A 27,878-nucleotide genomic window follows, 5' to 3' on the forward strand; every position below is an offset into this window, starting at 1 on the left:
GGATAGCAAAATAAAGTAAATTGTGACATATTATACCCAAAAATTCTTCATACAGTGGACTACCAGTAAAATTGATAAAAAATTTGGGACCAAAAATTATTCAGACACTTTGACCTGACCATGTTTTGCTCAAGTGTTATCTGACATAATTAAGATTAATTTTTTCTGACACAGTTTAACTCTGAGATCTTGTCATATTTTATTACCATTTTTTTAAACTAGAGCGAATAAACTGTAATAATGAAGATGAGATGTTCAAGGTGTCTGAATATTTTTTTTTTTTTCCCATGTCAATCATTTTTTTTGAAGTTATAAATAAAAGAAAGATTATACAAGTACATTTTACAAGATACTATTTTAGTCTTTCTACTTCAAAATTTCATGTTTAAATCAATAAGTTGCTGTTTCTTTGTAATTATTTTTTGAAATGTACTTGCAAATTCTGAGTGGAGATTGTTTCAAAGTTAATACTACACCATTTAATAGAGAGAGAGTGAGGGAACCCGAAAAAATCTAATCGAATAAGCATAGACAATATATTTTTTTTAGTCGCAACTTAACAACCAGGATCTGTTGGTATTGTGAGTTTGTTTTGGAAGTTGCTCTCAAAATCCTGTTGGCTTAGAAATTACGGGTACACGATGTCTCTGTCTGCTTGGCTTCTCAAGAACAAAGAGGGAAGAGGAAAGTTTTATTAGGCTGTTCACAGGGCCAGTATGAGTAATTCTTTCTGATTCTTTTATTGTCTCTGCAGGGTGACAAGGAGGCAGAACTAGGGCTGCCGTTCTCTCCACTATGTGACCGGAAAGCCACCATGATTGCCCAGTCACAGATAGGTAAAACTAACACACACATACACACGATCTCTGATAGCCAAGGCCATGTTTGGAACAGCACTCACATACTACTTCTATTATCTCTGCAGTATATACTGTAGTATGTATGCTTGCTTGCTTTGCCAATTTTATGTATGGACTACACAGACAATCTGCTACATTTGCCAAAAGAAGCACACTGCATGGAATACTGTATCCCACAATGTAATGCGCTTAACTTGACCTTCTGTTTTCAAGGTTGATAAACTAAAATTTTTAAGCATCTTTATTTTTTCAGAATGCTTTAAGGTTTAACTTTGACCTTTACATTTCTTTAAATCCACAACTAAATAAATTTGAACAGTAATAGTCACGATGTTTTACATTTCATTTTCTTTGTAAATTGAATAATATATTGTTTTTTATGTCCCTGTTGTGTATGCTTTTTATATATTTTTGTTTTAGATATGATTTAGTTTTTGAAATATATTTAATTTTATATTTACTTTTCAGAATAAATATGTAAATCAAAATTGCCAAGTGCCTTTTTTTGCAAGATAACTGGATGCTACTCATGAACATTCCTGTATTTTATGTAAAATTTGCATATTTGTGCTCAGTATACATTGTATATACAGTATTTACAGTTTATGCACTGTAGAAATATAGTATGAGTGAATACTATCAGTGAACAATGTTACTATGCTGTTATGAATATATCCATATAGAGGTGCCTTTAGTCCAGTCATGCTCAGCTCTTTACTGCCATCAAGAGGCTGCTGAGACAATAACATGCCCTCTTGTAATATTTAATGGAGCTCATAAAATAAATGTGGTTTGATTTAATGACACAATAACTACAGGCATCTTGATTGAATCAAAAACCATTATTGCTAATGAGTTTCTAGCTGTTTAAATGAATGACAAAGGTTTCTAAACAAATAAAATTGTTTTTCCTTCAAAGGGTTCATCGATTTTATCGTCGAACCCACATTCTCTGTTCTGGTCGACACAACAGAGAAGATCATTAGTCCTCTCATAGAGGAAGCTGTGAAATCTGGGGGTGTCCGCAGGTCAAGGTGAGGCAATGGTCACATGTTCATCATGGTAAAGGTGTTTGATTCAGGGATGATAATCTGTTTTTTAATCTGCTCCTGTGGTGCAGTTTGACGGGTCGGGGCTCGGCCACGGTGGTGGAGTCGGTACAGAGACACAGCGGTCGGGGTTCGAACGACGAGCAGGGAGGCACTACAGACTACTCTCTGTGCGGCATCGACCTGAAACAAGTCCGACACCTGCTCTCCGAGATCATCCAGAACAACAAGGAGCGCTGGAAAGAGCTTTCTGTTCAAGGTGCGCATGCAATCAAAAAAATAATAATTTCTGTACAATAAAAAAAAAAAAAAAAAATTGGACATGCACTCTTTCTATATAGAGTTCTAGGGTTCTTGACTCAATTTTAAAGAACATTTTATGCCAAAAAGGTTTTATTTAAGGAGAAATGTTTTACGAAAGCATGAACATATCGTTACGAAACTCGGTATGATTCATGGTCATGTTCTGAGAGGACCAGTAAAGCTTTAGGTCAGCGCCCCCTAGTGGTCAAGAGATATAATTAAATTTATGAAAATGTTTATAACATGAAAAATTCAACATATTGTCATTTAACTTGCATCATTAGATTTGTTGGCTTATGCTGAGTCATATGATACCAAATTTGCCATATTCTACCATACTTAATGTCCGCCATATTAAATTTTATTTAAAACCTACTTTTTCGAACTCTTCCTACAAAATTTGTCTGATTTGTATGAAAAATGGTATGTAGCATCTACAGACACTCATGACAAAACATTATTAAAAGATTTTTGATAGACCCAACCGTTTTATACTGCGTCAACAATTTTGCCTGCAAGCACGCCAAAATGGATATGCGGCTGTATCTTTGCAAAAGTTTTGTGTATTGACAAAAAAAAAAAAAAAAAAACTTGGTACTTCACAGGCATAACTTGAGGGTGCCTACAGAGTTTTGTCATAGTGCCACCTACTGCTCAGAAGTTATAAACCATGTTATTATGTTATAAGTGCTTTAACTTGTGTAATTTAAACAGCTTTATCCTAACCTCATGATCACAGATGTACACAAATATTTCCTTTTCGGCTCTTAGCATATGTTTACATGACAACGATATGCTTAAAACAGAGAAGTTTTTCCTTTGAGTTTTCCGCGTAAAGATGACACCATTGTCAAAACGATCTCCATTCACACGGATCCACGAAAACGACTAAAAACGCTGCATTCTGATGTCAGGCCATTAGATTGCGATGAATCACTATAGACTGAACATGTAATATGCATGTGCATGACGTCATCGTTTTCAGAGATGCACGTTTTTGTTGTTTACACGGAGACCGTTTTCAAAAACTTGAGTTTTCAGGCACCCAAAATGCCGTTGTCGTGTAAATGAACAGCCAAAACGCATTAAAAATTTTACATTTTTAGTTGAAAATGGTGTTGTGTAAATGGCTCCTTATTCAGCTTGACCCCATAATTGCTGCTTGCAGCTATATTTATTATTGTTGTTGTTTTAGAGAAATAGTAAAGTTATTAAAATTATGGAAAACACGTGTGTGTGATCGAAGATTAAAAAAATCTATTATTAATTAAAAACTATTAAAAATGTAAAGAAATAAATAATTTTTAAAAATTTATTTTCAAAAAAACTTTAAAATCTTGCATGCTTTTTCTTCATCCATGCCAAATCATTTATTAAAATAAAATCAATAAATACATTTTTACGTTAGTAAAGCAATTAATTTTAAGGCGCAGTTTTATTTGTCTACAAAACTTAAGTTCAAACGTGCCTTTAGATTGCGTTTTTTTTAAATCATGAAAAACAAATTTATTCAAGTGTGTCTAAATATTTGACCCGGTGTTTAAGTAACAAAAGACGCAAACATATAGTAGTACAAATGACTGATGGCTATCAGAATAATATTTTATTATGTAATTCAATCACACTATGGTGTATATGGGTATGTGTAAAACACAAAATAACTGACTTCATATCTCTGTTTGTATGACAGGACTTATAACTTAGACATGTTGATATATATATATATATATATATATATATATATATAGTATGTGTGTATATATAAATGTATATAAAATAATTGGCAGTCAAAAAAAAGTTACCAATGCTTGAACTTAACTTCTATTGAATTCCTTTAAATGATAACACAGCTCTTCTTCACAGCGCCCGGGGATAATATGGTATTCCCACTGCTGATCTCACTTTCTGTCTCTTCCCAGAGTTGGCCAATAAGCAACATGAGAGAATGTCAGACCTGGAAGAGGAGTCCATGAGGAACACACAAGTCACACTGTCCTGCAGCAGTCCAGCCAGAGGGAGTCTCGACTCGGAGTCAAAGTCCCTGAATGAAATTAACAACACGGACTCAACTCACTCTTCCCAGGACTCTCTGGACCAGAGTTCCCAGTCCCCTTTGGAGGGACCGGGCGACGGTTCATCAGAGGAACACAGCTCAGAAACTCTGCCTTGGAACGGTAAAAGCGCCTGACGTCACACAAACGGTACAGAGCCTGAATGTTTTTAATCAGAAACAGGATGATGTACATAGCATTGTCCTCATTGTATTGTAATGCTATTATACTCTCGGGCTCAGAGGGCTAATTGTGCAAACGGACGCACGGAATGTCCACGGAGCGACTCCTAGAGACGGTAGTGTGCAATGTTGTCATGGCGATTGTGTTATTGCTGGAGATGGACCTCTATCATCCCTTGAGGAGGATTTAGCGAGAACCTGAAACGCAACCTATTTGCTACCCGGGCTTTTTCCTGTTTGTTCAATTAGTTTTTTTTTCTCTTTTTTTTTGTAATTTTTTTTTCTTTGTTTGTTTGTAGACTGTGCCGTTATTTATTAAAGATTACGCAGCTACACTTTGCACCACAATTAGTTTCCGTATTTTATTCTCGATACGGTCATGCTTACCAGCTGTTTGCAGCACATTAGGTCAGAATGACTGGATTATTTTACTTCATTCTGGCATGATGTGTCTCTGTAGACTTATGAATGTTATTCCCTCCAATTTCCAGAACAATCCATAAAGAGCTTATTTTTTTTTATTATTGTAGCATGACACGTATAGTAATTGCAGCTGTAAAATTTTAGTAGAACATGCCGCCTATTAAATCATGAGCCAATTTTTACCTAACAGTAGAGGTATATGTCCTCAAGGGGGCGATATTTCATTTCATTCACAAACAACATGATGTCCCTTCAATCATGCTCTCTAAATGAACAGAATTGTGTCCCTTTAAATCCATACAGTATTTTAGTACATGGCAGTGTCTAAATGTTACATACATTTGGCTGTGTTCGGAATGGAATACTAGCTTACAATTCACGGAATACTGTGCAGTATGTACTGTTTGAAATAGCGCAACAGAATGCATTTTGTAACAATAAACATTTAAAACAGTAATATGCTCTATTTTGTATTTGAAAATCTAGTTTTGCTTAAAAAAAAATGGGGTCAAATTAAGCACGTTGCATTGTGGAATACATTATTCAGTGTTTACTGCACATTTGGCACATTTAGTAGATCATTTGAGATTTCTTGCATACTGTGCCCTATATACATACTGTACTAGATACCACAGAAACTGTAAGAGTAGGCTTTTCTGAACACAGCCATTGTGCATTACACTGTTCCTCAGAATCTCAGAACATACTAAACATATGCTACCAAAACACTGTATCATGTTTTATAATGTTTATGTGAAAATACTGACCAATTTTTTTGCATTATATATGACATAAATGGCCGAAAACAGGATTGTTTGTCATTTGTATCTTATTTCAGGTCTGAGGTGTGGGCTGATGTAACACTTGCTGTCTTCACCTTCACACACACAGAGGTTGAAAGCACATTTGAGCTCAGGGTAGGTTAAATTGTAAAAAGTAAGTTTATTAAACAGAAAAGCATCAAAAAAGAAGACTGCATCTCACTTACTGTGTCAGTCAGGAATGACAGAAACACCTCTGTTGAAATCAACACTTTTCAATGCTTTTCAGTTGAAATTTAACTTAAGAACTTTAGTTTATTTTTAAGGGTCAAGCATTTACATTTTTTCTTGCATTGATGTTATTTTCATTACAATTAAGCACGTTTGTCCCCAAAGTATTATTACAATGCAAAAATTCACATCCATACTATATAAAAAAAAAAATTTGTTTTTTGCTTTTAAAACCCATCATAAATTCAGTACAACAAATACCACCATAAAAACTGTACAATGTATGTATTTGTAAGTATAATTGTAATTTTAATATATCATTTTTTTGTGTGTGTGTTAATGAGAATAGTACAGGGGAATTTTAATTGTCAAGAAATTGTCATCATGCAAAAAAAAAACAAAAAACACAAAAAAATGGCTTTATTTTTTATGCAAAAAAAAAATTCATTTAAAATTTTTTTCTTTTGATTTTTTTGGGGGGGAAATGTACCTATATTTCTTAGTTTTGTGAGATTCACCTAATTGTTAAGGCTTTATAAACTTTATAAATGTGCTACTGAAGTCAACAATACAGAGAGACCGAGACTGATGTTTTACATTTTGTAATTCATACAGTATATTTGTTGGAAACACTTGTTCAACAAATTTACTACATTTTTAATGTTTAAAAATATTAATAGAGTGCTGTTAATGAGCTCTCATCTGTTCAAATGCATTTACACACAAAAGAATTGCCCTGTTATATTGTAGAAACATCTTCTGACACTACATTATAACATCGATGAAGGCTGATTATTTTCTGGAGAAGAAAAAAAAAATTGTGTGTGTTGCAAAAGATCTAAAATAATCTACTAGCCGGTGGGCTGTACAACAGCCGTGCGAGACTTCAGAGTCACGTCTGCATAAAAAACAGCCATACCTACAAAAATATTGCTTCTGTCAGAGAAAGATTCATCAAAGCCTCAAGCTCTTTCCACATGAGGTGATCAAAAATAACGTGGTTGGATGTGATTGGTTTCACATTCCTCCCCATGTATTGCTAAATCATCATCGGCGGAGCATCAGTTTTCTTACGCTTTCATATTACAACAACATGAAAATTAATATGCAATTAAACACAACAGCCTATCAGAGAATGTACAGTGGGGTAAAAAAAAAAAAGCCTCCATTTTGCTTTTTAATACAATTGAATTGTGTGTGTGTGTATATATTCACAAAAATCTAACCTTTCATTGAAGTAAAAGAATTGAAAGTGGGGGGAAAATCACATTATGAAATAAATGTTTTTCTCCAAAACACGTTGACCTCAATTATTGGCACCCCTAGAATTTCTTTAAGTAAAATATCTCTGAAGTATATTCCCATTCATATTTACATTTCATATTCATATTCACCAGGGTGACTAGGAACATGAAATTGTCCAGCCATGGCTTCCTGGTCCACAGGAGTACAAATATGAGGAAACACAAAGGCCAAATTCCCATAATCATTCATCACAATGAGTAAAACCAAAGAATATAGTTCTGATGTGCAGCAAAAGATTGTTGAGCTTCACAAAATAGAAAGTGGCTGTAAGAAAATAGCTAAAGCATTGAAAATCCCCATTTCCACTATCAGGGCAATAATTAAGAAGTTCCAATCAACTAAATATGATACAAATCTGTGTGGAAGAGGACGTGTGTCTAAATCGTCCTAATGCGCAGTGAGGAGGAAAGTTTGAGTGGACAAAGACTCTCCAAGGATCACAGCTGGAGAATTGCAGAGATTAGTTGAGTCTCTGGTTCAGAAAGCCTAAAAAAAATCAAATTGCCACTACATCAGCACATGTTGTTTGGGAGGGTTTCAATGAAAATCCTCTGCTCTCATCCAGAAACATCTCCAGCATATTCAGTTGTCAGACAAGACTGGAACTTCAAACGGGACTGGCTTCTATGGTCAGATGAAACTAAAAAAAGAGCTTTTTGGCAGCAAACTCACCAGATGGGTTTGGTGCACACATGGATAAAAAGTACCCCATGCCCACGGTTAAATATACTGCTGGATCTTTAATGTTGTGGGCCTATTTTTCTGCTGGATGTCCTGGACATCTTGTTCAGATACATGGCATCATGGATTCTATCAAATACTAACAGATAAAAATCAAAACCTGACCGCTTCTGCTAGAAATCTTATAATGGGCCGTGATTGGATCTTCCATCAGGACAATGATCCAAAACAAACATCAAAACCAACACAAAAATGTGTCACTGAGCACAAAATTAAGCTTCTGCCATGGCCGTCCCAGTCCCCTGACCTGAACCCTAAAGAAAATGAGTGGAGTGAACTGAAGAGAAGAAGCACCAACATGGATCTGGAATCAGAAGGATCTGGAGAGATTCTGTATGAAGGAATGGTCTCTGATCTCTTGTCAGGTGTTCTCCAAACTCAGGCATTATAGGTGAAGACTCAGAGCTGTTATCTTGGCAAAACGAGGTTGAAAAAAAGCATTGATTAAAAAGGCTGCCAATATTTGTTGCCAATGTGTTTTGGAGAAAAACATTTATTTCATAAAGAGATATTCCCCACATTTTTAATTCTTTTACTTCAACGAAAGGTTAGATTTTTCTGAATTTTTTTAATAAAACATCAAAAGGATTAAAATTGCGGATATATTTTTACAGGCTTCTTTGTTCATATTTACCAAGGGTGCCAATAATTCTGACCATTACTATATATATATATATATATATATATATATATAGTAACTTCCTATAAAGTTTGGAGCCTCAGCGTTTGGACCCCACCTTTTGGAGTGAAAAGTATTTTTGTAATGAAATTGCATGACTATATTTATTGTCAACATCTGCACAATGAAATTTACTTTCAAACTATTTTAATCACTGAAAAAAAAGTTACATAAAAACAAAGTTAAAAAAAAAAAAAAAAAACGGCTCCAAAACAATATTATAAATGATGTAATTTCCTCATGTCATTTAGCCAGTTTTACTCTGTCTGACTGTCTTTCCGTTCACCGCTGTTCTCTTCTTCCTCCTGGAAAAGTGAAGTAGGGTCTGTTTGTGTTTTCAGCACCTTTACCCCTGTGAAAAGATTTGAACAAGCATCAGCTTTCACCTTTCCATAACAGGTGTGACTCTTAAACCATCCCGTTCACACAACAGCTTACATACAGTATTCGAATCATAGGCCTGTGTGAACAAACCGATGTCAATCCCCTTTGTTCTCGCGCTAGACTGATTATTAGCTTTAACCATACTGGCAGTGACTAAATTAAACATCAATGACGTTCATAACACTAGAAAGTATTTTCAAAGTTGACACGACACAAGTTCACCCGTCAGAGCAGAACAACATGAAGCAAGAGCAGCAGAACAATTTGATTGGCGAGCGGACGGAGCATTTGAGCCGTGCACAGAACACAAAACTGTGGGGAAGCAGCAGGCAGCTCATCTCCGTCTCTGTGAGTTACCGAAACCCACATGAAAACACTCGACACTGCATAACTACTGAGACAGACAACTAGCTGTCCAGTAGCCTATATAGTTCCAATCATGTAATTTCTGAATTCTCAGGTTCAAGTTCACCAAACGTTCATATGCATATGAATGGAAGTAAATGGAACAGAAAATATTATGCAAACAGACCTCAACCCAAAACATAACCCTGAAATCTGATTGGTTGATATCAATGTTGTTCCAGGACCATCAAATCAACATAATCGCAGTGAAAGCTTTTCCTACGTCACATTTCCCCATGGCAGTATTATGTGCTTATGATCTGATCCTACCAGGGACGAATGGTGGCTGGTGCTGGTACGGTGTGTCTTTGCGTCGTGGTGACGGGCCTCCAGGTTCCTCTGACAGTGTGTCCAGGTGTTTTTGAGAGAGCCTCGGAGGATGATGACTCTCCCTTTCCTCTAGCTGGCTATCGCTGTGCTCTCTACCTGCAGGACGAACACAGCATGAGTCCCAGCAATGCAGCAGTCTCAGCGTGACCTGACTTACCTATTTAGATCCAGTTGACTAAAGACTAAAGTAGTTCAAAGCTTGATAGCGGTCATCTCGATGCAGAAGAATATATACAATTAGGAGATTACAATAAGCTCCTTACTTAAAGATGTGTCATTTTTGAGCAAACAGAACTGCAGAAATAGGTTAATAACTCTTTAAACAAGTTTCAAACACAGATTGCATTGGCCATCTTTGTAATGCATCTGCACATTAGAAAATAGATATAAAGTTACCGTTGATATCTACTTCACTGGGGAAGGCCAACATTTCCGGCTGCTCAAGATTGTTTCAATAACATATTTTAAGTCAGCAAAATCAAATTTTGAATAGAGTGCAACAGTGCCCGTCTACTTTTTCAGAGGTGTTGCTTCCCGAAGTATTTTTTCCATTCATTTCTCCCATAGGGATTTAAAAAAAGAGTCTTCGTTAAAGTGTTATAAGCCATGAATCAAGCCAACCAGCTACGAGGTGAATCATAACATTACAAACTTTGATTTGAATCAAAAAGGCATTTGTAAACTGACAAAAATACAAAGGTACAAGACTGTGTACTTACCAGCTTTAGTGAGGGGAAAGAACTACAATCCCATGAGGCATTGCGAACAGCAAAATCAAAATTAAAAACGACGGAGAAATAGAAAACTACTCATTTAAAAATGTTGATTTTATATATATAAAAACAAAATATTTATTAATGAATTTTATGAAGTTTATTGCAAAATATGCATATATGCATATACTGTAAGTATTTTGAGAGAGTAGGGAGACTGAGGGGCAGTTTGCACGACACCGTTTTCAACTTAAAATGGAAAACTTTGTATGCGTTTTGGCCGATCATTTACACGACAACACCGTTTTGGGGGCCTGAAAACGCAAACTTTTGAAAATAGGTTTCAAAGTGCAAGTTTTTTAAAAAATGATACCGTTATCATCCCCACGTAAACAACAAAAACACAAATTTTTGAAAACGGTGACGTCATGTGCATGTGTATTACATGTTCAGTCTATAGTCACATAGTGTTGCTTTACAAAGTGACATCGCCAACTACTGGCCTGGCAGCATAATACAACGTTTTTAGCTGTTTTCGCGTATCTGTGTGAACGGGGATTGTTTTGACAACGTTGTTGTCGGTACGTGAAAAAAACAAAGGGAAAACTTTTCCATCGTACATCGTTGTCATGTAAACATACCCTCAATTACGTCACAGTGCTTCATGGAAGTGGGCGGAGCTAAATAGCTCTTTTGGTGCGTTTTGCTTGTTTTGGCTCACTGATTAGTGGAATTTTCTGTGCAGCATCATGGGTAATGTAGTTTTTCACCACGAATTCCGCTGTTAAACACAATTATTTTAAAAAATAAGTTGAAATAATGTGGGCTGCTGGCATCAACAACAGCAAATACAACTGATGAACGACCTCATAGCTCACAATAGATCTGTCTTTAAAGGTTAAGTTATCTTTAAAAAGCAATTTTCCTTAAGGAGAAAATTAATGTAGTTTTTACTTCCAGAATCTGCTGCTAGTTTGCACAGAAATGACTACTTCACCTTTAAACCAAAATGTTTTGTAGTACAAATAACAAATTCAGCCTTCATTTATTCATCATTTTGGAGGAGAAGATGAACCAAAATGACAGTAACATTAGATAAACAGCACTTACTCAAAATTATTTACATCATTCCTTGTTTTTTTTTTTTTTTTTATTTCAAGCTCCATTTTTTTTTTATTTCATTGTCTCTACTTTACAAGTGAAACAATGCCCATAAAGAAATTGTTACAACTGATCTGAAAGTGCCAAAATATGCTGCCCGCATTTCTGATGCCACAGATATACATACTGGTAATATTTCAAATGCCATTTTATCAAATAGAAAAACAAACAGGTCAGATAATTTCAGTACAGATTTCAAAGTGAAGAACAAGCATTACATTTCACACAAATAAAACTGATTAAAGGAAGTCATCGCTGAAAGTGAACTTAGAAAGTACAATGCATGTATTTAGAGAAAGCATGTCTTCTTATTCCAAAGAGTGGAGGGGACAGTAAATGTTTGGGACGGGTCTACGGTGTGCCGGGTACATTATTACGGCTATCGAGAGACAGATGAAGGACTGCTCAAGTTTTTCTGCTCACTTCCTGAGGTGTTTGCTGTGTCTCCTGCATTTGAATGTACAAAACAATGGATAATAATAATATTGAAATTAATAATAGAAAAAAGAATGAGAATTTTAAAAGAAAGTGGAGGAGAGACAGAGACAAAAAAAAAAAAGTCTTGTCAGTAAAGTCCAGCAGATCTTCGTCCAAGCAATCAGCTTTTCTACTACATGCTCGTGCACCAAGATTGTTTATGGAGGGTAAAAGCACTTAAAATTAAGTAATAAAATCAATAAATAATTAAATAAATAAAAATAAATGTATCAATTTATTTTGTATAATAATAAACACACAATACAAAATAAAGGTACCCATTTATATTGCAATGATACAATCAATAATTAATTTTGACAAATATCTAAATAACCAAACGTACACATTTATTTTGTAATATTTCATAAAAACTCAATTCTTGTTAAAACATGTTTATCCACTTATACAAAACTAATACTGCATTTAAATAATTTAATAATAAAAGGCTAATTTCTGAATGACACCTAATGGATGAATCATGTACTTTCGGTCCCAGAGAGATTTTTCATAATAATAAAATATATTTCACAATAATTAATTACATTAAGTATAGTTTTTGAAAGAAGTTAATATCTTTAAGAATAATAACACTGAACATTTTTTTATTTAATTGTTAATTGGTTTCATTGTTTAATTTAAGAGTACTTTGGTCCTCCATATTTATTTATTTATTTATTTATTTATTTTACCCTGAGATTTAACCTTGTCCCTTCCCAGTTTTTGTTCTGGACTTACCCCCGGCCCCACTGCTGCCTGGCTGCCCCTCAGTACTGACATAAGACTCATTGCCATTGGGCTCTGAGCTGTTGTGATTGGCCCACTGAGCTTCGTTGGCAAAATGCTGTGCTGTGATTGGACTGGGCGTGTCTGGGCTGTCAGAGAGCCCCGCCTCCTGCTGCTCCTGCCTCTGAAAGTGCTGCTCCACCACCAGCTGCAGCTCTGTACTCAACACAGGACACACAGCACAGCGCCACACAGTGGACACAGGCTATCAGCACAGGCGTGCGATGTGCTAACAGTATGAGACCTCTGAACCCCATCTAATTGTGACATGAATCAAAATACACTCAACGGTCGGCTATGAAATGGAAAATGAATGACTTACGAGATGTATGCATGCTATGTATATCTCAAACCAAAAAGTTGTTTAACAAAAAGGAGAGTATTTATGCATTAAAAGTATTTATATAAACTTTTAAAAACTATATAATAGGTATCAGTTGGGCATAGGGCTGGACAATATAGCAAAAAACAAAACAGTAATTTACCTACACATAATTTTTCTATTTTATAATAATATATATATATATATTTGTCATTATTTAAAATTTCTGAGTGATGACACAAACAAATTGAATTGTTTTGAATTGACTCATTCAAATTGAACTCATTAGTTGAATGAATCAAACCTGCCAAATGTAATGCAGTTTTGTGCATATTAACAAGCCACAAGATTGAAAAATTAGTCTACTGACGAGCTCTTTAAGTAACTTAATGGACAAAAAATCTCTTTAAAATGATTATGATATTCACAGTGTTGCTTTATTTTATATCACCAGCAAAATCAAAGCAAATATGAAAAATAAAATCATATGAATACTCAATATATCGCCCAGCCCTAGATGGGTTTACATCAGTTTTCATCAACAGCACAGTATTTCTTGGTGACGTAGGCTATCAGAATAGAGAGCTAATGCACTGTAAGCTGATAGCTCTCTCATAAGAAGGTCTGAAAGCATCTTAAGAGCTTTCAGAAGGTTTCATCTGCAAACCTTCAAATGTAACTGTCTGATGGTGTTGCCTAAAGCTTACAGTTCTCATTTACACAACATACTCATCTAGAAAGACGATGACATAATTTACCAAAGTGTTAAAAATGGTTTAACAATGTTTTGCTTGTTTAAAAAAGAATCTACCATACTCAAACTTGAAAAAGCAAAATAAAATAAAATCAAGCTACAAAACAATAAACACTAAATCAGGAATTCCTGAATAATAAACTACTGCTAACAAAATAGAAGAACTGTGATCTATAGAGACAACAGAGTTACAGAAGTAAAAATACCATTTATTTTATCTTTTATCTTTTATTTATCTTATATCTTTTGACAGATCTACCATTAGCATTGAAGTTTTTCAGCAATTAAATATGAATACAATTCCACAGAATTCCTGTTGAAGAACAACATATTGTACAAAGTAGTATGTCATTCTTCAAAATTAATAGAATGAACAGAATGAATATACACTGATCAGGCATAACATTATGACCACCTTCCTAATATTGTGTTGGTCCCCCTTTTGCTGCCAAAACAGCCCTGACCCATCAAGGCATGGACTCCACTAGACCCCTGAAGGTGTGCTGTGGTATCTGGCACCAAGATGTTAGCAGCAGATCCTTTAAGTCTTGTGAGTTGCAAGGTGGGGCCTTCATGGATCGGACTTGTTTGTTCAGCACATCCTACAGATGCTCGATTGGATTGAGATCTGGGGAATATGGAGGCCAAGTCAACACCTCAAACTCGTTGTTGTGCTCCTCAAACCATTCCTGAACCATTTATGCTTTGTGGCAGGGCGCATTATCTTGCTGAAAGAGGCCACAGCCACCAGGGAATACTGTTTCCATGAAAGGGTGTACATGGTCTGCAACAATACTTAGGTAGGTGGTACGTGTCAAAGTAACATCCACATGGATGGCAGGACCCAAGGTTTCCCAGCAGAACATTGCCCAAAGCATCACACGGCCTCCGCCGGCTTGCCTTCTTCCCATAGTGCATCCTGGTGCACAAGCATTAACTTCAATTTGAGCTACAGTAGCTCGTCTGTTGGATCAGACCACACGGGCCAGCCTTCGCTCCCTAGGTGCATCAATAGGCCTTGGCCACCCACGACCCTGTCGCCAGTTCACCACTGTTCCTTCCTTGGACCACTTTTGATAGATACTGACCACTGCAGACCGGGAACACCCCACAAGAGCTGCAGTTTTGGAGACGCTCTGACCCAGTCGTCTAGCCATCGCAATTTGGCCCTTGTCAAACTCGCTCAAAATCTTACACTTGCCCTTTTTTCCTGCTTCTAACACATCAACTTTGAGGACAAAATTCTCACTTGCTGCCTAATATATCCCACCCACTAACAGGTGCAGTGATGAAGAGATAATCAGTGTTATTCACTTCACCTGTCAGTGGTCATAATGTTATGCCTGATCAGTGTATATGTCTCTCTTCAACAGGAATTTGACGATTAAACGATTTTTTTTAAATGCAGTTGAAATATATTCTATTCTATTCATATATATATATATACATACTGTGCATATATACAGATTTATATTCAGAAACTAATTTAAACCTGGAAATAAACACAATTATTAGATTTTTAAATTCTTAAAACATAAATGTTCTGATTATTATTATTATTTTGTCTTAAATTTAAAGTTCATAATATAATCAATTCATGGTTCTGTTAATTGAAGATTATTTTAAAATCCCTATGGAGAAAATGAATGGGAAAGATGCAATCAAGTTCTGCAATCAAGACTAAAAAGTCTGCTCTACATGCACTCAGCATTTTTCCCTGGAAGGAGTTCAGCTCACCACTTAAATGGAGTTTGTTTCTATTCAAATCAATCTTCTCAAAACTTTTCACTAGCCTAGAAGATCCCTACTTACACAAATGAGGTTTTGACACCACTGAACCACAGCTAGCCCACACCAGCACAGCGAACAAGCTTGGCACCTCTGCAAATCAGATTGCTTTAGCTGTTTCTGCCCTGCATTGACCAAAAGGATGCTGAGTGTTCATTCAAAACTGCTCTGCCAGGCTGTCCATTTGAGGCCATCTCTGTAGAATGATGTATCTCTCTCTCCTCCCCCCACTCCAATCAATAGCTCAAGCTAATGTGAATTTAGCACGTCCATGCCAGGAAATGGCCTTGTCCATGAGTCAGCGAGGCGGATTTCACCACTCTCCCTCCCCCATCTCATTGTCTTAAAACCTCTAGTTTGTTGCAAACTGCTTCAGCATGTTGCATGGTGTCACTTATGTGCAGATGACCTGACTTTGAATCCAGCTTGGGTCATTTTCTGCTCTATACTATGGAAGCTTATTTCCAGCACTAAATTAAAAAAATAAAAAAGGCAATTGCGACTTTTTATCTCAAAATTCTTGTTTTTTTTCTCAGAATTGCGAGATTTAAACACAATTATGAGTTACAAAGTCAGAATTGCGTGATATAAAGTCAGAATTGCGATATAAAGTCACGATTGTGAGATATAAACTTTTTTCTCAGAATTGTGAGTTTATATCTTGCTATTCTGACTTTATAACATGCAATTTTGACTTTATAACTCACAATTATGACTTTATATCACGCAATTATGACTTTATAACTCAATTCTGACTTTATATCATGCAATTCTGACTTTATATCACACAATTCTGACTTTATATCATGCAATTCTGACTTTATAACTCACAAGTGTGTTTATATCGCAATTCTGAGAAAAAAAGTCAGAATTGTGAGATATAAACTTGCAACTGCAAGAAAAAAAAGTCAGAATTGTGAGATAAATAGTCACAATTACCTTTTTTTTTATTTCATGGCAGAAACAAGCTTCCATACTATACTGCCCCATTAATTGGGCAAAAAGAAAAACATTACACCTCGATTAAAACAATTATAATAATAAATATACTCTACTCCTAGCATTGCATGTGTACTAATAAAAAGATATGTCTAAAGAAAGATGACACATTTTCACTGAAGTGGAAACCCCTCAAAAAAACAAGAAACAGTGGCCACATAGACACTGCAAAGTTTAAGGAGTGACAACCACATTATCCAGAATGGCCACAATCTTCGATTCATAGTTGTTGGCTTACTGAAATACTGCATAAACTCCACAAATAAATCATAAATAAAATCGGTATCACTTTACAAATAAGGATTAATTTGCTAACATTAGTTAATTACATTATTTAAATACATACATTACATTATTTATCGTCTCCCAAAAGAAAGAACCGCCTGAACTGCCTGAAATGAGTCGTCAGTAATTCCAGTCTCACTACATAGGTTTGTAACAGATTTGCATAATACCCGCCTATGGGCTTCATTTGCTGCCTGTGAACGTCGTCTACATTGACCTCTCAAATACTGTAGTTGTAGCAGAGGCCTGGAAGAGTTTGGTTCATGCTGTCAACATGTTGTAAAGACAACAATTTCTGCACTGCAAAAGCAAATCCACTTTGCATGCACTTCCAAAGGATGAGGAAGAGGACTAGGGCTCGAATTGAAATGTTAAAACCAACGCCATCGTTACTGTTCATATCACCATGTATAGTAAGTGCTGAGGAAGATCCAGAGCTAAAATTCAGATATGATAAGGGACGTTTAGTTTCCAAAGTATGCTGTAAGTGGTAGACCAATCACAACAGACTGGGTCATCTGACCAATCAGAGCAAAGTAGAAAGGAGGGGTTAGAGAGACTGGATCCTTTATCGAACCCTTTCAGACACTGTGAGAAAAGAGGTGATGCTAACATGTATATTATTAGAAAACTAAAGTGTTTTTTGTTTTTTGTTTTTTAGCCTGTAGGAGACCTCCAAAACAAAATTTGTAACATTTAAAATGCATAATGGAGGCACTTTAACTTAAGTAATGTTAACAAATGAGACCTTATTGTGAAGTGTTACCATAAAATCATATAGCTGAAAATAAGGAAGAAGCAAAAATGGAAATAAAATAAGACAAATCTGAAAAGCTGTTTACTAGATGCACTGACCTGTGCAAAAGAAAGTCTTTACTTTAAGTCACTGCTTATAAAAGACACATTTTCCATATTAAAATGCTTTTTAATGAAGAACTATGAATGGTCAAAAGCAGTTTAGTGCCTTATTATATCATATATCATTATATCTTCATATACAGTATGGTTGAAAAGTCTGAGACCACAATGAAAATCTGAGATTTAGAATCTAATTTAAACCTGGAAATAAATAAATTTTTTTGATTTTTAAATTTAAAAATATTAAGGAAATGTTCTGAATAAGAAATATTTTAAACGCTGCTCTATTTCTAGGCTACTAATCAAATAATTACATTTGTGACATTGTGACTCTCAGATGTTATTGCTTCCAATGAAGCTCAAGATGCTCTTTGAATTATTCTCAAATCATGCTGGGAAAAAAACTGCAAAACAGACACATATTCACTAGAGCTGTCAGAATGTGAGAGTGTATGTGGTTTAGAGCGGAGGAACCGTGTTAATATTAGCGACTGATCCATAAGCACGAGCAGTGTGAGTAGTCTGTTGAGTGGGCTGCATGTGTGGGTCATTGGATGCAAATCGCCGCCTCCATCGGTGAAATATGTGTAGTGTGAATGTTAATGGAGAAGATGGCATGGCTGAGTAAGTAAGTGTACTGTGGATCAAACACACAGATGGCATAGACAGAGCATTCCTACTATGCAGTAATGTAGTCTTTTTTTTTTCTTGTTCAAAAGATTTAAATATTGAGTGGATACTGTTATTTGTGTCATGTCCTTGGGGGATGCACTAACTTCTGACATGAAAAACTGGGGATTTATTTATACATTTTCCAAATGTTTCTTTTATTTTCCAAACAAAACAAGTTGAAATAATTGTTTTAATTGATAATCGGTTTATAGATTTTTTTTTCCCCATCCTGTTAATCTTTTGTAAATCCGTATTACTAACAAAAAAGGTTCCATTAATTACATAATCCTCCAGGAGGTGACATCATTTTGCACAAACATTATTAGTTATTAAGTATTCACAATGGATTTGATGAATTCTTTTTGTTTGTTTTGAGCTATTAATCAGACTGAGATGAGGTATATTTAAGTGTAATGCGTAATTTGTTGCGAGTACACACATGCACACGCACACACACACACATACACATACAATAAAAAGAAATAAAATGTAAATAAGTAGGATGAAGAATAAAAGTAATCATAAAAAATTACAATAATGTAATAAATGTATGTTTTTATTTTGTATATTTTCTTTTTTATTTTAATTTTAGTTAAAGTTTTAATAATTTTTTTGTAATTTTTAGAAGTTTTTGCTTTTTAATTTTTTTTTATGTGTATAGTTTTTATTCATTTTTATTTCAGTTTTAGTTTTAGTTATTGTAGTTAAACTAAATGAAAATGAGAAATGTTGCCCTGGCAATTAGCTGAAATAAAATTAAATATAAAAAAAAAAATTCTGTTAACTTTTTTTTTCTCACAAGAATTTAATGGTTTTAGTTTTAGTTAACTATAATAACCCTGGCATATTATGAACTGTATACAACTGTATACATATAAATTGTAGAAATATTATATTGTAATATTCATATAATATTTATAATACATTTATTTATATTTATTTAATTGGTTTGTTTGACTTGAGCATGATAATATCAATATTATCAATGTTGTGGAAAAATATGAAAGGTACGCTCAATAATCATTAATAAATTTGTTCTTCATGTTTATTTTCTTGCTATTGTATAAATAATCAAGTTATAATCAAAAAGTTTCAGTACTGAGTTTGGTCAAGGCCTTTTTTCTGAAAGTCTGGTGTATCCTTTAATAGAAATACTACCGTAAATTACGACACAAGCACATTCATTTTTTTAAGAGCTCAAAAGGTACTGCATAACAGGAATGACTCAGATGGAACGGTTACGTAAGAGCCTGACACGTCACATAATATGCAGATGGTGTATATGGTACCTCTCATGGTCGGTGGCGTGTAGACGCTCTGTTTCCTCTGGGCTGGAGACAGCTGGGCACTCTGGGCCTGCCGTGGACAGTGGAAAAGCACAGCGTGAGAGGGGATCTGATTTCACGCAGACTCTATTTCAGGAGCTTTGCTCCAGCAGGTAATCAATGACAACTGCATCAGAGCTCCATCCATCTCGCAGGAAAGCTGAGCATCTTAGCATAGAGAGCTCTGCAGAGAGGCAGCCGGCGGCTTAGCTTACATACCGCCACGTCCACTAAGACGGCTGAAAAGGAATACCGTGTGATGTCTGATACAGTGATGGTGTAGACAGGAGCGAGGAAGATCAAATCTAATGCTCATGTTAAGTGCTGGGGTTAATCTCTTGTCTCAGTTATTGCTTTAGAGTACTCACCTCTGTTTGATTTCCTGTAGTCTGCTTGTCATCTCCTGAAGGGGGAAAATGAACAGAGGGGCTTAATTTTAATGCCCTGCTCAATGCTTTATACATGCAGAAAATGTAGCTACAAAGTTACAAAGCACTACAAAGAAAAAAAAAAAAAGATACTACACTCAAAAATGTCTTTTTGAAAAAAAAAAAAAAGAAGTTATTTTTGGCATCTATAGGGGCTTTTGCACCAGAGGATCCTTTTCATAGTTCTTAGAACTATTGGCTGAAGTACCCGGATTTTGCCGTGTTCACACCGCAGGAACTAGGAATGATTTTAGTTCTAGGAACTCCATTTGGGGGAACTAAATTAGCTCCTACTTCAGAGTAGGGTCTAAACCAGCACTATAGGAACTATCAGTGACGTAAGTGTACGTTGATTAGTCAAACGCATGTCAAACACTGGCACCTGGCATTTTTAAAAAGACATCGTGAAAATGAACATGGAAAACAGCGATAACGGCATTTACTTGTTGTCTGCAGGGTTGTGTTCTTTTTTTTCTCCGCCACGATGATACTGAAAGTTGTCATAGGAGATTTCATCTCTTAGCTCCAATTTTTGCTCTTTCAGTTGCATAAATTATGCGTTTACATTCCATCTACGTTATCACAAAACCCATGACACACAACAAACACAGCTCTGATCACGGCGTCTTCCATCCACCGGGTTTTAGCGTTTGTAAATGCCGTGCTTAAAGACGCCGCTGTCGGCCGCTTCACAGTTCCTACTCCCGGTGCGAATGCAACCAGGAACATGGCCTGAGGGAGAAATTAATTCTTGGGGAACTATCCTAGTGGCTAGTTCCTATAACTGAGTTCCTAGAACTATTCAGTGTGAAAGCCCCTTTATAATTGAATATATTAAAACATTATTTACTCTAAGAAAACAGTCGTTCTTTTAAGAATTGTTCAATGAAAGGTTCTTCAATGACACAAAAATGGTTCTTCCACCGCATCGCTGCAAAAACCCTTTTTTGGAACCTTTATTTTTAAGAGTTCAAAAGTTTGGGGTCGGTACGATTTTTGGTTACACTTTATTTCGACAGTTTACTTTAGACATTCTACTAACTATAAGTAACTACAAGTCAACTACCAGTGACTAGAGTATTAGTAGACTGTCTGCTTAATATCTGCTAACACTTTATTGTGAAAGTACATTTCAACTCATTCTACTAACCAGAACCCTAAACTAACAGTCTACTAATACTCTAATAAGAGTCAGTTGACATGAAGTTGCAAATTAATGAGAGTTAGTTGACAAAGCTAGGATGTCTAAAGTGGAGTATAAAGTGCCATCCAATTTAAAAAAAAAAAAGAAATTAATTAATACTTTTATTTTGCAAGGATGCAATAAAATGATCAGAAGTGACAGCAAAGACATATTATATTATATTATATTTCAAATAAATGCTGCTCTTTAAAAAAAATCTTGAAGAAAATGTATCACAGTTTCCACAAAAACATTAAGCAGCACAACTGTTTTAAACACTGACAATAATTTTTTCCAAATTTATCCAAACCTAAAGTACACAATGCACATTTAACTAATCTGTTTCTGTCCTGGGAGCTCAACAATTTTTTAAAGGGTTAGTTTACCCAAAAATGAAAATTCTGTCATTAATTACTCACCCTCATGTCATTCCAAAACTGTAAGACTTTCCAGGGTTTTTTCTGCATTGAAAATTTTTTTGGCGGCCACCAAAACAAATTTTTGTCCCACCAAAGTCTTATTTGATCAGTTATCATGATTTATAAGTGATGCTGAATTGCTGATAAGTCCCATTAAACTCTATTGGTAATGACGGAACTTGCAACCATAGTTCGCTTTGGGAAACGCACCTCTGTTCAACACTGAACTGACGAGACGTCACTGTCTGAATCGGTGAATAACAAATCATTCACTCAGAACACCTCTGAAATGAGAACGTAAGTGTGCTTGCTTACCCCATTTTGCAAGAGTGATTAGTAAGATTTAGCCTTAATAATCCACAGTATTTTCAGGTTATTTATATGACAATATGTAGTAAATTACCTATAAAATCAGTAAGCTTAGAATGGAGTGAGATGGAACCAGAACAAAGCAAGTTGTTGTTAGCTAGGTGCATTCAATTGTATATGGTAGAAAATTAGACTATTAGTTAAAATAAACTTTTTAAATGCTACTTTTTAATGCTACTTTTTAATATTGATTATTAATTATTATTAATATATATACCAAAATAATTATCAGGTCTAGCAAAGAAGCATCTTCTCTTAAAGCACTCTTGACGCTTCATAAAATTGAGGTTAAACCACTGGAGTCACATGGATTACTTTAATGATGTCTTTACTACCTTTCTGGGGCTTGAAAGTGGTAGTTGTGTAGACTGTCAATGGAGGAACAGAAAGCTCTCAAAAACATCTTCATCTGTGTTTCGAAGATGAACGAAAGTCTTACGGGTTTAAAACAACATGAGGGTAAGAATTTTTATTTTTGGGTGACCCTTTTTGCTAAGCCTTTAACATTTGAAGAGTCACTTTTACATAATATGCTACATGATGGAAAAAATCTGTGTGCTTCATTTCTTCTAAATTTATATATCCACAAATTCTGTTAAAGGACACTGGGGGCAAAGCCAAATTTAGACCAATTATACCTCATTTGATCCAAGAATGGAATGCGTTAGGAGACTAACAAAATTAGATTATAGATTCCACTCCCAAGTTTCTTTTTTATAATGCAAACTGCTTTTAGGAGGCTGACCCATTTCTTTCCCCGACTGCACTAAGTGGGGCTTATACATTATTTCAGATGTTATGAAATGTGGGGATATTTGTTCATTTCAGGACTTGAAAGACCAATTTAATCTTCCATGGTCATCATATTTCTTTCGGGGCAACTTATAGTTTCATGCATGCTCTCAAAGCGTATGGAGTGCCTTGAGGAAACAAATCTCTTTGTGAAGTCTTGTAAAGTGGTCTGTGGACTCCAAATGATTTTATAAAATACTGGAATGTTCTTATAAACCTTTCTTGATTGGCAGATTATGCATTTCAGCACCCATTACTCCAGTCTTCAGTGTCACATGATCCTTCAGAAATCATTCTAATATTGCTGATTTGGCACTCAAGAAACATTTATTATTATCAATTTTGAAAAGAGTTGTGCTGCATAATATTTCAGTAGAAACTGCGATTTATTTATTTTTCCTCAACGCTTTGATAAATAGAAAGTTCGAAAGAACAGCATTTATGTGAAAGAGAAATCTTTTGTAACATTATAAATGTCTTTACTGTCAGCTTTGATCAATTTAATGTATCCTTGCTGAATAAAAATATTCATTTCTTAAAAAAAAGACGTACTGATACCAAACTTTTGAAGAAGTGTGGATGTTATTGGATTAAAAATACCAAAGTTTTTATATCGAAGAAATATAACACTCTTTAACAATAAAAAAACAACAGAAATATTGCATGATCAACTTGATCTATCTGATTAAAAGTCGTTGCAAAACATGGTTCAAAAAAGTAAAATTTGTTTGTTAATGCAATTTGGTTTGATATCTAGTATCAATGAAACTTGTGCATGTTTTGGGGGCCACTATGTATTTAACATATTTGTTGTGAATGTAGTCTGTTTTGTATTGTACATTCATACAATGAAAGCTATTATGTACTTTGAGGAGCTTATGCACCACCAATTGGCCTGACGTTACACTTGTTTAAGGGGGAAAGAAGACTTTAAATTTCTCTTAAAGCCACTGAACATCTTTATTCCCTGACCTAATAGCCACTTAAGCCTTTAAATGAAGTCTGAGCAACTGCTGGATTATGACTTCAGACCTGACGTTAAGTAAAACCAGAGGGACACAGTGAACCACAGTAGCCAGAAGAGCTTTCTTCTTTTATGGGCCCACTGGCTCCACACATGAGGACCTTATTACAAAGACGTATCGTACAGAACGTCCCTGCCAAAGCCACAGGTTCTGCTCAATGAATGCTGCACCAAATTACCACTCTAACCGCAATAACAAGCCAAGCCGCTCTTCAACTTCATCTTCTGCTCGCAGTTACGCATTGCCCAGTTTATGACAAGCAGCACTCGTGTGACGCAAGTTCTTAAAGCTTCAAAAACTTTCTTTATTAGGGACCGATTCCAAGTGTTTTGGATCAGAGGAAGAAATGCCAGCCAAACAAAGAGGTGCTTGTTTTGTGAATGCAGCTCTGTGCGTCCCACCTCCTCAACACGCCCCTGCGATTTACATCCAAAATCAGCAGGAGAAAATAAGCAGCCACAACCGCAACGCTACAACAACCACCCAGTGATTGGTCTGCATCAATCAGGGAAAACAAACAGCTCTGAAATTAACAGCATTTCCAAGTCATTTGTCAGGTTTGAATGGCTTTGCTGGAGAGCATGTCATCTCTGTTGAGTAAGACCTGGCGAGCGACGGGAGAGAATAAACTGTCTTAGTCAAGGGAAGCTCGTGAGCTCATAACAAGGCCCTCTTCTCAAGCAGAACTGGCAGATGGCAATGCTGGCTCCAGCGGGAAGGCTTGGTTAAGTTTATCATGAAAACCAGTCAACTCTGCCAAGTCAAACACAAGAGTATGGGCACATATGATCTCTGTGAGTTTCCAGCCAAGAGTCCACAGCACTGGGATGAGGCGGATCATTGCTATGTTTATTCAGTGAACAACTTATGAAGACACTGGATGCTTGAGATTATACATCACTGATTCTTGAGATACAGCTTTACCTGACATTAGTTCTAAAATTAGATATTATCACTACAACATTCCTAACACACACACACACACACACACACACACACACACACGTATATGTGGTTTACGGGGATTCTTCATAGGCGTAATGGTTTTTATACTGTACAAACTGTATATTCTAACCCCAACACCTACCCATCACAGAAAACTTTTGGCATTTTTTGAAATTCAAGAAACACGTTTAGCATGTTTTTTTCTAACCATTTGGTTTACAAGGACACATGTTTAATTTATAATACCCATGTCATTATACACATTTGTGTCCTCATAAACCACATATACAAGAACACACACACACACACACACACACACAAACATTTTATTTTATTTACTGTTTATTTGATCAAAATGATTACATTTAATACTCACCATCCCTAAAATAACCTCAAACCAATACTTTAAACATATTAAAAAATCATATAATATAAAATAATACAATATAATATAATGTAAATTAAATTATATTTAATAAAAACTATATTCTGACAAAAAGGAAATGGTTAATGTTAAAAAAAACGTATAATAAAATAAAAATAGATTTAAAATGTTTCACAGCTTTGTCTCTACACTATAAAAAGTAATTCAGGGGACCTGTTACCACAACTTAAAAAAATACATGGTTGCAAGTTGAAAATTCTAATTTATTGTTTTAATTAAACCTTTTAAGTTGCAAACATTATTTTGTTGAGTTCTGTTGACAATAATATTACATCAACTTAATATCGTCTGTAATTTAAACTCAAATTTCTGCATTAATTGCCTTTTTTTTTTAAATTAAGTTGTAGTAAGGTAATGAAATTGTCTTGATAACTTCGGGAAATATTTCAGTGGATTACTTCCCAGCGTGCTTTGCATAGGACCAGATAAGGAGAATAAATGTTGAAATTAGTGTTATTTTATGTATTTTTTAGTGAAGGGAAGGACCTGTTAGTGTTTAATGCTGTTATGTTTGACATTTAAAAGAGTTTCTGTAATGTTGAAGTTTTTGTGGTTGTGCTGAAGAGTAGATACATGAATGTAAACACTATTGACTCTATAAGCAATGACTGCGCTAATGCCAGTGACAAGTAATATCTTATTTGTTCATTAAATGTATGTTAGTAAAGTTGTGTTAGCATGTGCTATGATAGCTGTTGAACTGAAATAGATAAGATTAATTGGTTCCAGGGCTACAACTCTGGTAGTTGGAGCAACTTAATTGTTTTGAGTAATCAACTTAAAAATGTGTGTTTATGCTACAAATTATTAAGTTCCTCTAACTTAATGTAGCTTGTTGGTGGAACATAAATTCACTCAAAATTTATATACCTAAAAAAAAAATTGATGCAAACTGTTGCGTTAATTTAAACTGTTGCGTTAACTCTGGTGAGTTATTTCATTTTAAGGAAGTGTGCTCTTATTTTCTGTCACAATCTATCAACATACCACCTAACATTGTAAAAAAAAAAAAGTTTGGGAATTTCAGATCTTTTTAATAGCACCTATCAGCAGCTGGATTTAAAACATTTGTGATATGCAAAATAGATATCCTGAATATGATTTTCTCTCTGATTGAGGTGACAATTTAATAGACAGAGCTGAAAATCTACTTGAAACCATCCTGTAATCTCAATTCATTCTTTCAGTCAAGTGAATGCTAAATTCACCAATATTTACCAACAAAATCACTCATTTTGTGAGGAAATGGAAGTAGGACAGATTGATTTGAAACTATTTGAACTGATACAAACTAGATTTTTCTGTTCTGTAGCCTGTTTTGTCCTAGATCTCAACAATCACTCATGTCTGATCTCAATACCCAGCACATTCAAAAGATTCACTGTCACAACATGAAAAATAACATCCTATCCTTCTGTAAAGTTTTTCTGCCTTCAAGTGCTTCTGGGAACTTCCAACTTACAAGCTTGGAACTCATAATTACGATGTGATGCATTATAGATTTTCAGTCTGAATAAATCGGAGTCATTGAGCAATTTCATATTTCTTTCTCTCTTTTCACTTGACAAACACAGGAAGCTTTTTTAGCGCTAATGCAACACTGAAGATCAAAGGATGTGCATTAGGTGTAGAAATGATGCTTTATCTGTGTATTTTATCATTATTCATGCAGCCACAGAGAATGATGGGAAGTTTTGGCCCACAAGCCTGGCGCCTCATAAATGTGGCTAAATGAGTAGTGCTTTCTGGCTAAGCATTATTACTGTTTATCAAAATGTAAACAAAGCAAATTATACAGTATACATTTAGAATTAAAACGTAATTATGATCAATACCAATTAGCTATCACTCATTATTTTCCAAGTAAAACATTGTGGTGACGCTCAAATCGTGAACATGATCATTCTGACATGACTCGAAGGCAGCATTTGTTTGGAATGATTTCTCTACATTTACAGTGCCAAAAACGCTTTCTCGTGTGGGCTGTTGAGTGGGATTAGGGTCGAGGTTACCATGTTTACAGATGACGTTAATGTGTTGGTATTTCCCTCAAGTGGAAAACTTTATTGATTCTGCTTGCATGTGGAAAACATATGAACTTCATCAGCATAATGCAAGTTTGATGGCAAAAGTCCTCAGGTAAAGACTACACAAATGTTCCATGCAAGTCTTGAGGAACAACTACAGTATGTTACCTATTAAAGCCAGTTTCCCACTCCAAGTAAAAATTACAAAAAGGGAATTGTGATTTTAAAATAAGAAATGAAGTGAGAGATAAAATGTCACACTGTGAGATATAAATTTGCAATTGTGATTTAAAAGATTTAAAAATTAAGTTGCAAATGTGGTTTTCCCAATTCTATGAGTAGAAATATTTGTGTTTGTGACATATAAAGTCACAACTGAGAGATAAAAAAACTCACAGTTGGTA

At 35.2% G+C, this 27,878-nt stretch overlaps 2 protein-coding genes across 8 annotated transcripts in view; one reads left to right on the top strand and one right to left on the bottom strand.

Annotated features, from left to right (window-relative positions):
- The window catches only part of pde1a (phosphodiesterase 1A, calmodulin-dependent), a 78,519-nt gene extending 72,074 nt beyond the window's left edge, over positions 1-6,445 (top strand). For all 5 annotated transcript variants that reach the window (XM_051906943.1, XM_051906944.1, XM_051906945.1 and 2 more), the window contains 5 exons: positions 755-836; positions 1,780-1,894; positions 1,981-2,168; positions 4,132-4,386; positions 5,707-6,445. In XM_051906943.1, the coding sequence (XP_051762903.1) occupies positions 755-836; positions 1,780-1,894; positions 1,981-2,168; positions 4,132-4,386; positions 5,707-5,729 (663 nt within the window). In that variant the 3' untranslated portion in view covers positions 5,730-6,445. The remainder of the gene's footprint in view (positions 1-754; positions 837-1,779; positions 1,895-1,980; positions 2,169-4,131; positions 4,387-5,706) is intronic.
- ppp1r1c (protein phosphatase 1, regulatory (inhibitor) subunit 1C) overlaps positions 5,791-27,878 on the bottom strand; it is a 28,541-nt gene continuing 6,453 nt past the window's right edge. For 2 of the 3 annotated variants that reach the window (XM_051906948.1, XM_051906949.1), the window contains exons 4-7: positions 20,210-20,244; positions 19,806-19,872; positions 12,791-12,994; positions 11,444-12,025 (exon numbers count right to left, since the gene is read on the bottom strand). In XM_051906948.1, the coding sequence (XP_051762908.1) occupies positions 11,958-12,025; positions 12,791-12,994; positions 19,806-19,872; positions 20,210-20,244 (374 nt within the window). In that variant the 3' untranslated portion in view covers positions 11,444-11,957. Of the gene's footprint in view, positions 8,938-9,644; positions 9,801-11,443; positions 12,026-12,790; positions 12,995-19,805; positions 19,873-20,209; positions 20,245-27,878 lie in introns of those variants that run through there. The other variant, XM_051906952.1, reaches the window with a different exon arrangement.

The sequence above is a fragment of the Ctenopharyngodon idella genome, chromosome 9 (genome assembly GCF_019924925.1).
Source record: "Ctenopharyngodon idella isolate HZGC_01 chromosome 9, HZGC01, whole genome shotgun sequence".
NCBI classification, from domain to species: Eukaryota; Metazoa; Chordata; class Actinopteri; order Cypriniformes; family Xenocyprididae; genus Ctenopharyngodon; species Ctenopharyngodon idella.